The sequence below is a fragment of the Aristolochia californica genome, unplaced genomic scaffold (assembly GCF_029961685.1).
Source record: "Aristolochia californica isolate CCGP_79_NKW_82.1479 unplaced genomic scaffold, dmAriCali1.0.hap1 SCAF_9, whole genome shotgun sequence".
Lineage (NCBI taxonomy): Eukaryota > Viridiplantae > Streptophyta > Magnoliopsida > Piperales > Aristolochiaceae > Aristolochia > Aristolochia californica.
Genome location: NW_027182290.1, coordinates 7,259,580 through 7,274,547, shown reverse-complemented (window position 1 = coordinate 7,274,547; position 14,968 = coordinate 7,259,580). Strand labels below are relative to the sequence as shown.

Sequence of the window (14,968 nt, the reverse complement as noted above, 5' to 3'; positions counted from 1 at the left end):
TTCAGCTAGATAGTCTTAAAACCGTGGAACCAGATCTCAGCACTCCTCCGACAAGTTGGCAAACATCTCCTATTTGAACTATTGTTGAATCCTCCGACCATAACTGAGCTTTCAGCATCGTTTTTATTTTTTGACGGACCACCAAAATTGGTGTCCCCCAATTTTTTTTTTGTTCGAGAGGTAAGGTCATCAGGGCCACGAGTTAACCAACGTGAACCTAGGTCGGTCCGTGGTTCAAACATGAACCCAACTTGGTTCACAAAGATTTAAAAAAAATGGCCATTGAGTTTTTTTCTCATATTCTCCCTTTTCATACCCTCATCCATATGATTACCATTCAACTCTCTTCCAAAACATATCTCCTGTGGAAAAGTTAACTTCTTCCTCTTTTGGAAAGTTAAAATCTCCTAAACTATGTGGACGGAACCCTCATGCCACCACCTCAATTTGATGCCCCAGATTTTTCCACCCTTATTGTTGAATATTTGCAACAGAGAGCAATGGATCAATGCTTTCTCAGCCTCCTCCTTTCCTCCCTCACCAAGGAGGCAATGGCCAAAGCTGTTGGCCTTTCCACTGTCAGTGAGGTTTGGCTCGCATTGGAAAATACCTTCAGTCATCGGTCGAAAGCTCGGGAAATCTGAGTCAAACACGATCTCTAGCAACTAAAGCATGACAATCAATCCATTGTAGCTTATGCCCACGTTTTCAAGGGTCTCTGCAATCATCTTTACGCGATCGGCAGACTTGTCAACAACACTGACAAACTCTGTTGGTTTCTCCGTGGCCTTGGTGTCGAATTTACTACCTTATCCATCTCATAAATGGCCCTCAAGCTTCTCCCCCGTTTTTTTGACATCGTCTCTAGAGCCAAGAGCTTTGAGCTCTTTTAGAAATCTCTAGAAAGCTATGTCACTCCCATTGTGTCTTTCATTGCCGCACCCCGTGGATTAGACAGGTCGATCTGCCGTGGCTCTAGTCGTACCCATGGCTGAACCAATGGTTCTGGTCACCATTATGTCAACCGTGGCAGAACTCATTCTGGACAAGGGTGTCGCCCTCCTTACTGTCAGATATGCCATCTTGATGGTCACTATACTGATCGATGCAACCAACATTATGCCCATAGTGAGTCCAATGAGTTTCATGCTCATCTTACCGAGACACGAATCACTCCTGCACCTGCTCCAGTCTCTACACTGCTGTTGGGTTCTCACCCTATGCTTACACAAGGTAAAACTGGTATTTTTAAACCACGCTATTCAACCAACCTCGGTATCGTGAGCTCCTCTGGACTTCTCTTCACTCTCCTTGTCTCTACTGCGCCTAAAGGATTCAAATCTACCACTAAGAATCCTGCTTGTCTTGCTACCATGGATGAATAAGTTCAAGCTTTGCAAAATAATCAGACCTAGATTTTAGACCCTCGACCTGCTAACACCAATATTGAGGGCTCCAAATGGGTGTTTCAAACCAAATACCTACCAAATGGATCCATTGAGCGTCTCAAAGCACACCTTATTGCCAAGGGCTACACTCAGGTCCCTAGTCTTGACTACACTGAAACCTTTAGCCTTGTGGTAAAAGCAACTACTGTTCAAGTTGTGCTCTCTATTGTTGTGACCAACAAATGGCCTCTTCACCAACTTGATGTCAAGAATGCATTCCTCAACAGTACTCTCACTGAAAATGTTTATATGGAACAACATCCTGGGTACATTGACCCTCGTTTTCCTCATCACATTTATCAGTTGCAGAAAACTCTCTATGGTCTCAAGCAAACTCCTCGTGCCAGGTTGCTACACTTTAGCTCCTTTATCAGTCAACTTGGATTCTCATATAGTCGTACTAACACTTCTCTGTTTGTCTTTCATAAGCATTCAAACACTATATATATGCTTCTTTATGTTGATGACAAAATTATTACTGGCAACTACACATCTCTTATCACCAGATTCACTCGTGAGCTTAATTCTGAGTTCGCAACTAAATATTTGGGTCTGCTAAGTTAATTTCTTGGCCTTGAACCTTCGCCAACTACCGATGGCTTATTTATCAGTTAGCTAAAATATGCACGGGATATTCTTACTCGAGCTTGGCTACTTGATAGCAAACCGGTTCCTACGCCTATGGTCATTTCATAGCATCTTTCTATTGATGGTTCTCTATTTTTGGATCCCACCCTTTACAGATCTATCGTTGGCACCCTTCAATATTTGACCATCACTCGCCCTAACATAGCCCATGTGGTCAACTCTGTTAGCCAATTCCTGCATGCTCCCACTAAAGATCATTTTCTTATTGTTAAGCGTATTCTTCAATTTGTCAAAGGCACAATTCACTTTGGCCTTAAATTTTTCCCGTCTGCTACTTTTGGTGCTCTAGTTGCTTACTCTAATGCTGACTAGGCTGGTTGCCCTGATACTCGTCGCTCCACCTTTGGTTACTTCATTTATCAAGGAGACAATTTGATTTCTTGGAGTGCTAAAAAGCAACCTACGGTATTGTTGAAGATACTATTGAAGATACTGATTCTCAATCAATTAAGGCTAATTGATTGAGGATCAATTCAGGATCATTGCCCGTTTAGGGCCTTCCTTCCAGGAGCCAATTAAGCTCCAATCATTCCTTTCCTGTACAAATCATATCAATTGTAATCAAGTGTATATCTTTGTAATTGTTATAAATTAATGAGAAATCTCACCCCAGACAGTGTGGTGAATTATTTACATGGTATCAGAGCTCTACCTGGATTAACATCCCTTGATCCTCAATGGCGTCAAATTTTTCTTCCGATCTTCTCCCCTTCAATACCTTGATTCATATGATCACCATCAAGCTTTCATCGTCAAATTACCTCCTCTGGAAGTGTCAATTTCTTCCCCTCCTTGACAGCCAAGGATTGTTGGGCCATGTGGACGACACTCTTGTGCCACCATCTTCGTTTGAACCTCCCACCTCCCAGATGCCAAATCCAAAATTTCTGGCATGGAAGGCGACAAACCAACGTCTTCTCAGCCTTCTGCTATCGTCTCTGTCCGAGGAGGCCATGGCAGAAGCCGTTGGCCTGACCACCGCCCGTGAGGTATGGATTGCCCTCGAAAATTCCTTCAGTCATCGCTCCAAAGCCCGTGAGATTCGTCTGAAGGATGATCTCCAACTGATGAAGCGCGGAATCCGTTCGATTTCTGCCTACGCTCGTGCTTTCAAAGCATTATGCGCTCAGCTTCATGCCATTGGGCGCCCTGTCGACGGCACCGACAAGGTGCACTGGTTCCTTCGCGGATTAGGCACTGAATTTTCGAGTTTCTCCACTACGCAGATGGCTCAAACTCCTTTGCCTTGTTTTCCCGATTTGGTTTCGAAAGCAGAGAGTTTCGAAATTTTTCAGAAATCGATGGAGCTTCCCGTCGCTCTCACCGTCGCATTCACTGCCAACCAGGCTTCCTCCTCCCGTTTCGGCCACTCCTCTCGCCCGAATCGAGGCCGAGGACACCGTGACGGCCGTAACTCCGGTCAAGGCTCGCGCATCTTCTCCAGCCACGGCAAAACCTTCGATTCTGCTCACGGACAGCAACGTTTCGACCAGAACCACCGTCGTCGACCACCACGGTGTCAGATTTGCCGGCAAGACGGCCATTACGCCGATCGCTGTTGCTAGCGATATGCGCAGCAGGAGCCTTCCGCTCACGTCGCCGAAAATTTTTCGGCCCTTTCTCTGTCCGACCAAACCAATGTGTCCGACTGGTTTGTTGACACAGGCGCCTCGGCCCACATGACTCCTGCCCAGTCAGCGCTGGATCAGTCTGTCTCATACACGGGTAAGGATCGTGTAATTGTCGGGAATGGTGCGTCCCTACCCATTACCCATACAGGTCATATTTCTCCTTCACCAAATCTAAAACTGCTAAATGTCTTAGTTGTTCCCCATCTTACCAAAAATCTCTTGTCTATCAGTAAATTAACAGCTGATTTTCCTTTATCAGTTACCTTTAGTAATAACCTTTTTACTGTTCAGAATCGCCAAACGGGAACGGTGGTGGCAACCGGTAGATGTGATGGAGGCTTATATGTGCTAGAGCGTGGCAATTCCGCATTTATTTCTGTTTTGAAAAACAAAACTCTTCATGCCTCTTATGAATTATGGCATGCACGCCTAGGTCATGTGCATCATTCTGTTCTTTCTTTATTAAATAAACAAGGCCAGGTTTCTTTTACTTCTTTATTACCATCCCCTAAATTATGTGACACATGCCAACTTTCCAAAAGTCATCGCTTACCTTTTTTCTCGTAATGAAAAAAGGTCGTCTCATGTCTTAGAATTAATTCATTGTGATATATGGTCCGTCTCCTGTACATTCCACTTTGGGGTTTGTTTACTATGTTTTATTTGTTGATGATTACTCTCGATTTACTTGGCTTTATCCATCGAAATTGAAATCTGATTTCTATGCTACTTTTCTTCAATTTCAAAAATTTGTGGAAAATCAACATTCTACTCATATCAAAATTTTCCAGAGTGATGGTGGTGCAGAATTTACAAGTAATTGCTTTAAAAACCACCTTCGACAATCTGGCATCCATCACCAACTATCTTGTCCATATACTCCTGCTCAAAACGGTTGTGCCGAACGGAAACACCGTCATATAACTGAAACTGGTTTGGGTCTACTTTTCTATTCCCATATTTCTCCTCGTTTTTGGGTTGATGCCTTTAGCACTGCTGCCTACATTATCAACCGCTTGCCCACACCGCTTCTCAGAGGTAAGTCCCCCTTTGAACTTCTCTATGGTCATTTTCCAAATTATGCTCATTTTCATCCCTTTGGTTGTCGGGTCTATCCTTGTTTGCGTGATTACATGCCCAATAAACTTTCCCCACGCAGTCTTCCATGTATCTTTATGGGGTATTGCTCATCTTATAAAGGTTTTCGTTGTCTTGATCCTCTTACTTCCAGAATTTATATCACCAGACACGCTCAATTCGATGAGACTTTTTTTCCCTTCAAGGCCGCGTCTCAAGCTCAACCCCTCTCCTCTCTCCAAATTTCCAATTTTCTTGAACCGGCTCAATCTCCTCTAGTCTTATCCCCATCTCCTCAGGCGCCTCCTTCCCCGCACATTACTCCATCTGGCTCCCGTCCCTGTGTTATTTGTACTGATCCTCTGGATAAGTCCTTGCAGGCCACTGGTTCTCTTACAGGTTCGCTTATGTCACCCACAGATTCTGGTCCACCTGAATCCACTCCTCTTGTTACCGCAATCCAAATGAGGTCTCATCCTATGCTCACACGTGCCAAGGCTGGTATTTTCAAACCTTGTCACTCGGCTGATCTTGCTTACTCTGGCTCTTCTGGTCTTCTTTGTGCTCTCTTGACATCTACTACGCCCAAAGGGTTCAAATCCGCTGCCAAGAATCCTGCCTGGTTTACCGCTATGGATGAAGAAATTCAAGCTCTACAGAATAACCGTACCTGGGTCTTGGTACCTCGCCTTGCTCATACAAATATTGTGGGATCTAAATGGGTCTTTCGGACCAAATATTTGCCTGATGGTTCTATTGAGCGTTTCAAAGCTCGTCTCGTTGCCAAAGGATTTACCCAAGTACCAGGTCTCGACTATACCGACACCTTCAGTCCTGTCATCAAGGTTACCACTATTCGAGTTGTGCTTTCTATTGCTGTCACTAATCGATGGTCTCTCCGTCAATTGGATGTCAAAAATGCTTTCCTAAATGGTCATCTCAATGAACAAGTGTATATGGAACAACCACCAGGGTATATTGATCCTCGCTTTCCTGATCATGTTTGCAAACTTTAGAAAGCTCTCTATGGCCTCAAGCAAGCCCCTCGAGCATGGTTCCAGCGATTCAGTTCCTTTCTCACGGATCTTGGTTTCCACACCAGTCGGGCTGACCCTTCACTCTTCGTCTTTCATCGGAACTCTGATACTCTTTATTTGCTCTTATATGTAGATGATATCATTATTACGAGCAACAATCTTTCTCTTCTTGATAGCTTTTCCAGCAAGCTTAACTCCGAGTTCGCCACAAAGGACTTGGGCTCCCTCAGCTACTTTCTTGGTCTTGAAGCTACACCAACCGCTGATGGACTCTTTCTTAGTCAATTGAAATATGCTCGCGACATCCTTGCCCGTGCTCAATTACTTGACAGCAAGCCTGTGCACACTCCTATGGTAGTTTCTCAGCATCTATCTTCTGCTGGTCCATTATTTTCAGATCCTACTCTTTACTGATCCCTGGTTGGTGCTCTTCAATATCTGACCATCACGCGTCCCGATCTTGTTCATGCTGTCAACTCCGTAAGTCAGTTTTTGCACTCTCCCACTGCTGATCACTTTCTTGCGGTTAAGCGCATTCTTCGGTATGTCAAAGGCACTCTCCATTATGGTTTGTCTTTTCGTCCATATGCTTCGCCGAGATCTTTAGTTGCGTATTCTGATGCTGACTGGGCCGGATGTCCTGACACTCGTCGCTCCACCTCGGGCTACTCTATTTACCTTGGTGACAATTTAGTCTCCTGGAGTGCCAAGAAGCAATCTACAGTTTCTCGTTCCAGCTGTGAGTCTGAATATCGTGCTCTTGCACTCACGGCCGCCGAACTTATTTGGCTCACCCATCTTCTTCGAGATCTCCAAGTTTCTATTCCCGAGCAACCACTTCTCTTATGCGGTAACAAAAGCGCTCTTTTTTTGAGCTCCAACCCTGTTGTCCACAAGCAGGCCAAACATTTGGAGTTAGACATTCATTTTTTGCGAGAACTTGTCGTTGCCGGAAAGATTCGTACTCAATATGTGCCCTCTCACTTACAGATTGCGGATATCTTCACCAAAAGCATCTCTCGACCTCTCTTTCAGTTTTTTCGCTTCAAGCTTCACGTCTGTCCTAACCCGACGCTTAGCTTGCGGGGGACTGTTGAAGATACTATTGAAGATACTGATTCTCAATCAATTAAGGCTAATTGATTGAGGATCAATTCAGGATCATTGCCCGTTTAGGGCCTTCCTTCCAGGAGCCAATTAAGCTCCAATCATTCCTTTCCTGTACAAATCATATCAATTGTAATCAAGTGTATATCTTTGTAATTGTTATAAGTTAATGAGAAATCTCACCCCAGACAGTGTGGTGAATTATTTACAGGTATCACATTCGAATTGTGAATCTGAGTATCGTGCTCTTGTGCATACTTCATTTGAAATTATATGGCTCACACATCTCCTTTGTAATCTACATGTTCCTATTCCACAAATACCTCTTCTCTTATGTGACAACAAGAGCACAATTTTCCATAGCTCCAATCCAGTTTCTAACAAGCACGCCAAAATGTTGAGCTAGATTATCATTTCCTTCGCGAACTTGTTGTTGTTGACAAACTTCACACGCAGTATGTGCCATCTCACCTGCAGGTTGCCGATATTTTCACCAAAAGTATTTCACGCCCTTTCATTGAATTTTTTTGCTCCAAACTTCACGTCTGTTCCAATCTGATGCTCAACTTGTAGGGGGTGGGGGACCAGTATTGAAACGAAAGACTACAAACCAGGCTTTGTATATAAATATCTTTGTAATGTTAAGTTATAATTGTCGTAAATAAAGAGTTTTTCCTTAAATCTTTCTAGGACAAGGCCTTTCCTCGTGATCCCCATCTAATTTGCTAGTGATGGAGGTGTGGGTGTAATTCTTCCTCTTCGCCATCTTAAACGTAGATCCATTCCTGTTGTTAATTGTTGGAACCGGTTGTAATCTACTTCAGAGTGTGTTAGTGTGTTTAGGATAGTTATATACCTTAGATCTTACATATTGATTTTATATTCTATATAAGAGTGTTTGTTTACTTTGTATCAATGTTTGTTGTTGGTATATGAGATTCTAGAATATAGAGTTCCAAAGTTAGTATGACAAACCAACTCTTATATAAGTATTAACATAATCAATTAGACTAATAAAATAATTGAAATAATTATTTATAATAATAAAAAATATTATTACTAAGAAGATATTATTATTTAAAATTTTTAATATTTAATAACGTATCATATTAAGTCATTTATGAGAAATAGTTATATAAATAAACTTTAAATTAAAAAAAATTATTATTTACATTATTTTAACATGAAGAAAAATTAAACTTTATTATGGACTACTATTTAAATGATTTCAAAAAATAAATTAAATAATAATTATATCTATTTTAAATTTATTTATATATAGTAATGGAGGGTAGGGTTTCCAGTTTCATTGATTAGTAATCCAATCCTGATTCAGAAAGAAATTATTTGAATTTGAAAATTTCTCTTAACTAATCACATGATAAGCGTGCATCTATTTATACAAAGATGCCAACGTCTCTTTTGGAGTTTGTCTACTTCACAAAACAAGATTAGGAGAGAATCCTAATTGGCTCCTCCTTCTAAGCGATGCAATCTTGAAGAACGTATTGAGGCATCCGTGACGTGAGTGGGCAAGTCTCTCGTTTAGTTTTAGAGTGTTGGATTCTTGTTAACTTCCCTTTGCATGGACGTTGCCTTCTCTTGATTCGTACCATCCCCCCTCCAGGTCAGCTGAAGTAGTCTCCGAAGGCTGAGCTTGTGCCTAAAATCATGGAAGCGCCTTTGAGTAAGAGGTTTGGCGAGCACAAATTAGGCTCCTGCAGCTACTTTCTCGCGAACAAAACAGGTTTTAGCTGTAAGATTTGTTGCAATTAGATTATCACAAAACGGAGTGGGAGGAGAAGATGAATGATTATTTAAGAGTTCTAAGAAGATAATGGAGCACGTAATGTCAGTGCTCCATTTTTATTCTGGACTGGGATACGATCAGTTGTTTGTTAATTGGCAACCATGAGATAAGAGTAGACCTAAGTAAAATAGAGTGGCTTTAGCAATCTCAACGGGTAAAAGAAGAATGCAATTGAGAAAGAGATTGATGGATACTGAAATTCTCTCTTGATTAGTAACATGGTAAGGTTGTAGTTATTTATCGCAAGGACGCCCACGTCTGTTAGCAAAATAGGCGTTGCAGCTTAGAGGAATATATCGAGGCTTCCTTAAGGTGAAAGAGAAGTCTCTACTATTCATAAGAGAAATTCTCTCTTGATTTGTTAAGTCTCTTTGCACGGATGTTGCCGTCTCCTGTTTCTTATCAATAACTAAGTCAGGCCTGATCCCGTATCAGGTTTCATTGAATTTATGAATGAGATATGGAGAGTCTCTTGCCCAGCAGGATTCTTAAGTTTTCAGTGATTTTCTCCCGTTCAGGGGATGCTAAAGGAATCCCAGATGAAGATGATCTATGCAAATGATAGTGGTGACACTATTTTACTCTCATCTTATCATATCCTTTGTTGATTTGGAGGACAAGAAGAGACTGGAGCGCAACCAACACAGTTCACAAAATAAAATCCGACGCACTGACAGCCGGCACCATAAAACCAAATTGCAGCACTAACCCAGATGGTAGGGTCGAGAACACCCCCAGTGTAGTCCACATCGGCAAGCAACATAACCCAGAGGCCTTTTACTCTTCTGGGTTTTGACTGCAACAGCTACCATTTTTGAATGACTTGAGCTTTTTTCCCATGCCTTTGAAATCATCTTCTCTCTTTTTGGGGCTTATGGAAGGAAGACCAGTGGCCCCCCTCTACAGCATCTCCAACACTACTCACTTGTGGTTGTAATTTGGTTTTCACAACTTTGTCGTGGTCTACTTTCTGAAACTTCTTTCGTTAAAGCTCCTCATCATCGAGAAAGGGTGGTTTCAGGTGAGACATCCCTTTACGCCTTCGTCTATGATAACAAATTGAAATAGCTTCTTGGTTTGGAGGCGTGCTTAAAATAGCCGAAGTGGACGCACCTATCTGTAACAGCTGCTCATCGCAATACATTGCAGAAAATCTTGGTCTTTCAGTGGCTTTTTCTGTTACCTCTAGTCTTCAGGAATATCAAAAAGCTCGGTTGGAATATTTTGTAGTTCCAGATTCTAGAGCCTTTGATCCTTTAATGGTGTCTCATTATCGACGAAGAATCCATGAAAAAGCATTTCATTTGAATTGTAAACCTCTAGATCGAGTCATACAACAGAAGAGATTACAAGATCTTAATTAGAGTTTTTGGTGAGAATTTAACACTTAAAAGTTGCCTAGTTCTAGGAGATCTTCTAGCTGATCGATGAGGACTCGGCAGCTACCAATGATAGATTGACCTGCTTGGCAGCTCCAAGAATAAAGATGGCATGGCAGATGATGTGTCTTTTTTTCACTATCAACCACAAAAACAAAAGGAAGGCACAGGTATGACCATCTCTTTTGGCTCTTGTGAAGTACCGGTGCTTTCTTTCTTTATATCATATTTTACGTTCATTTACCGTTCGCTGCTCCGCTATAAAGCCAATTTCATGGAAATCTTTATACCCATTTCGATAACTTTACAAATTGCGCTGGTGACTAGCTATGTGTTCCATTAGCTTAAACAATGTCGTGTTCTATTTAAAGGCGACAGAGTGATTCCTCCATCAGTGAAAGAAAAGATACGGTCTCCTTCAAGTGGGATCTGATTGGGGAAAGCAGAGAAACCGCTACAGAAACTGGAGGAAATGGAATTTGGCTGTTTCAGTTGGCACTTGTGCGGGGAGGAAGTAACAAGAAGAGAAGGCGTTATATGTTAAAACCACTGCTCTTTCTCTTCTATTTTTCTCTCTCATGGCCGGAGGAACGGAATCTGGAGGTCTCAGCAGGTCATGCATTCTTATCATCGGTAATTCATTTTTTCTTCGGTTATTTTTCTTTAATCACTACTCTTATCGATAAGATGAATCGTTCTCACCGAAAGTGTACCTGAAAGCTTCAATGAAAATCAGCCCGTCTCTTCCAAAATTACTTCCTTCTTGCCATTTTCGATTTTACTAATCTCCAGAGATATCTTGATTGCAGTGGTGGCCAGTGTGGAGAGATTTGCATACAAAGGAGTTGCGTCGAATCTGGTGACATATCTAACGGATGTGGCGAAGCTCAATACTTCGTCGGCGGCCAAGAATGTCAATAGCTGGTGTGGCGTGACATCCATGCTTCCATTGTTGGGTGCCTTTCTTGCAGATTCATACTGGGATCGCTACTCGACCATCTTGGTCTCTTCCTTGCTCTATATTGTGGTAGGTTTTTACTTACTCGCTAAAGAAAAAAGCCTTCTCTGATCCTTAACTCCGCGAAAGTTCTTTGGAAGTGAAATTACAGAACATCAATGAAACTGCCCATGCACTCGTCTTCGAAAAACCATGAAACGGTGATTAAGAATTTCTCTACATGAAGAGTTCCCACGAAAATCCATCAGGGTATTTTTCCTTCCATCGATTTCATTGCTTCTCTCTGCAGGTGGTAACGTGTTTCGTCGTCTCTCTGCATGTTGTTATGTCTCCTCTCTCGTTGGTTTTCGTCCGTTACCTTTCTGCTGTTTAATACTTTCAGGCTCCAGACAATTTACCGGAACAACATCGACTTCGTCTCGTACTGCGAGTCTCTATATAATCCAATTCTCCTAGCCCGATTAAATATTTCTGTCATGCATTAATTTTCCCGCAACGCAGAGTAAAAAAAATTGTATAAATAGCATCAAAATTTTAAAATAGGTACGTTTAGAAGTTGGAAATATTTTAATTGAGAAGCGTTACAACTTCCTGTAACTACTGAAGAAGTCTTCTGTTACCAGATAAAAAGGTTGCCTTATTCTCGTTAATTATCATGCAAACCAGGGACTTGCTTCTCTGACCGTGTCGGCGCTGTTATGGGCATTCACTCCCATCAACAAAACAATCTTTGAGGCAGCTCTTTTTTCTTCGCTCTACTTGATTTCTATGGCGCAAGGTGGGTACAACCCGTGCTTGCAAGCCTTTGGAGCAGACCAGCTAGAGAAAGAGGACCAACACTTGCCTTGCAGCAGAAAGGAAAACGAGAATATCGAGAAGAAGAGCAAGTTCTTTCAATGGTGGTATTTTGGTATTTGCAGTGGGAGTCTTATGGGAGTCACACTCATGTCCTACATCCAGGACAACTTTGGTTGGGGATGGGGATTTGCCATCCCCACGATAGGCATGGCTCTGTCGGCCATATGTTTCTCCTGTGGGACCCATCTCTACGTAAGGAAGAAGACCAAAGTCACAGAGCAACCAACTGAAGCAATGGTTCATTCTATCAAGGAAACTGTCAAGAAAGCTGTGCGCGGGAGAATTAGGTTGTCACCAAAAGAAGAGGAAGTAGCAGAACTCGAGTAAGTTGGGTTAGTTTTTTTAAAATCTTGGTAGGGTTATTTGTGGGCGATTCATTCCATAAAGCCTTTAAAAATTTATGAGTTTCACTAAGACAATTCATTAAGAATAGAAGATTGACATGGGATTAGCTGAAGCACCTATGTTATCTTTATCGCCTTTGAAATAGAGGCACTTGAATGTTTCCCACTAAAAAGGATCAGTCAACTAGTACTGATCTCACGCACATGAATCCCTTTCTGGAAACCAATCTGTTGCCTCCCTTCCAAAGGCACCGGGATTTATTGTTTTATGAGGGTTCAATTAGTACTGAATTTTTTTATACTGATTCGATCACCATAGCGTTATGTCTTCAAGTATTTAAAACCATTCTGGAATGGCTGCTTCAGTCAGTCCCAGCAGCTACTCCTAACTATTTCTTTTGTAGGCTACAGGATAAGCCACTCATAGATGCTTTTCCTACAACAGAAAGCAGCTTCGACGAGGGCGTCAACAAGGAGGAACCTCGACTCATCGACGCGAGAGTCATCCTGAAGCTCCTCCCCGTCTGGACAATGCTTCTGATGTTTGCAGTCATCTTCCAACAACCTGCAACGTTCTTCACGAAGCAAGGCATGGCCATGAAGAGGAACATCGGAAACAACTTCATGATCCCTCCTGCAACTCTCCAGAGTGCAATAACCATCTCCATCATATTGCTAATGCCTTTGTACGACAAGGCAATTATCCCGGCCTTACGAATGATCACTGGCAACGAGAAAGGAATCAACGTCCTGCAGAGGATGGGGATAGGGATGCTCCTCTCGGTTGTAGCCATGGTTGTGGCAGCTCTTGTTGAGACGAAGAGGATCGACATGAGCAGGAAAGGAGAGGCGGTTCCGCTCAGTATTTTTTGGCTGCTGCCTCAGTACATTCTCTTGGGGGTATCCGATGTGTTTACAGTTGTCGGAATGCAGGAGTTCTTCTACACCCAAGTGCCCACGAGGATGAGAAGTATAGGGATTGGGCTTTATCTGAGTGTTTTTGGGGTGGGCAGCTTTCTGAGTGCTCTTTTGATTACAGTTATTGAGCTAATCACCACTTCAGGTGGAAACGAATGCAGCTGGTTTTCAGATGACATGAGAGAAGCTAGGCTAGACAACTACTACTGGCTCCTGGCTCTGTCAGGTTCGATTTGCTTGATGTCGTTTATAAGCTTGTGTAAACATTGTACAAATGAAAGCTGTAAATGAGGATTTTGATTGAGTTTTGACAAGAAAACTGTGTGTAAGTTCATATTTGTAACTTAGAAGGGGCGATTTGATGGGTTTGCTCTGAGAAGAATCCTATCAAAACAAACATCTTTCCTTGAATAAACTCTGAGTTTTTTGTGATTGACTTAAGGGAATTTTAGGATATTATCTCATTTTTTTAACATATTAACACAAATACCCAACTTTGATTGCAATCAAAGGTGACATGTAAGGTTTGACTGATTACGTGGTGACACTAATCATGCCACATCACTACCTGGAGAGTCTTACGCCATGTCAATTGACATGTCATCAGAAAGCCACGTAATCCATTATGTCATTAAATGCCACATAAGCCCTCCACTTTTGTTTACCTTTTTCCTCCCATTTTATTTTTATGATTGATTTAGGTTATTTTGTAATTATTATTTTGTATATATAAATTTCTGGTTTTAAAAATTCTTACACATTTCATTTCATTACATTTACTTTAATATAAAAAAATATAAATTTAGATTATTAATTATTTTAAAAATAATTTATATATAATTAATACTTTATTTTATTTAACACCTTAATGTAATTATTTTACTTTAATATATTATTTAATTTAATACAATATTTAGTTAAAATAAATTAGTTTTAAATTTTTATTTTTCCGTACAAATATTCTACCTTTTTTATAATAAAACATAAAATTCGTATTAATTAATTAAAATAATTTATTCTTACATATTTAACACCTTTTATTATAAATATAAAATATTTTTTAAACGAAAAATTATTTTAGAGTTTCAAAATCTAATTTATCGGTACACATTTTATTACCTTATATATAAAAATATATAAAAATATATAAAAATAATATTATATATATTTTTAAATTATTTAAATCATTAAATATTTTAAAAAATATTTTATTTTTTATAAAATAAATTATTTTATTTAAAAATTTATTTTCATAACTAAAAAAGTATTATTATTTTTTAAATATTTCAAAAAAATAAAATATGTTAAATATTTCAAAAATATTAAAATATGTTAAATATCACAAAAATATTAAAATATGTTAAATATCACAAAAATATTAAAATATGTTACATATTTCAAAAATATTAAAATATGTTAAATATTTCAAAAATATTAAAATATGTTAAATATTTCAAAAATATAAATTATGTTAAATATTTCAAAAATATTAAAATATGTTAAATATTTCAAAAATATTAAAATATGTTGAATATTTCAAAAATATTAAAATATGTTGAATATTTCAAAAATATTAAAATATGTTGAATATTTCAAAAATATTAAAATATGTTGAATATTTCAAAAATATTAAAATATGTTAAATATTTCAAAAATGTTAAAATATGTTAAATATTTCAAAAATATTAAAATAAATTAAATATTTCAAAAATATTAAAATAAGTTAAATATTTCAAAAATATTAAAATATGTT

General features: G+C 39.8%; 2 protein-coding genes across 2 annotated transcripts; both read left to right on the top strand.

The window, feature by feature from the left end:
* Window positions 1–2,043: 2,043 nt before the first annotated feature.
* Window positions 2,044–2,561, top strand: LOC137940603 (uncharacterized mitochondrial protein AtMg00810-like). Its single transcript, XM_068785757.1, has 3 exons — window positions 2,044–2,058; window positions 2,145–2,324; window positions 2,409–2,561. The coding sequence occupies exons 1-3, from the start codon at window positions 2,044–2,046 to the stop codon at window positions 2,559–2,561; spliced, it is 348 nt and encodes a 115-aa protein (XP_068641858.1).
* A 7,993-nt stretch (window positions 2,562–10,554) lies between these two features.
* LOC137941919 (protein NRT1/ PTR FAMILY 5.8-like) lies at window positions 10,555–13,645 on the top strand. Its single transcript, XM_068787533.1, has 4 exons — window positions 10,555–10,770; window positions 10,947–11,164; window positions 11,762–12,276; window positions 12,702–13,645. The coding sequence occupies exons 1-4, from the start codon at window positions 10,716–10,718 to the stop codon at window positions 13,504–13,506; spliced, it is 1,593 nt and encodes a 530-aa protein (XP_068643634.1). The 5' UTR covers window positions 10,555–10,715; the 3' UTR covers window positions 13,507–13,645.
* Window positions 13,646–14,968: the final 1,323 nt, after the last annotated feature.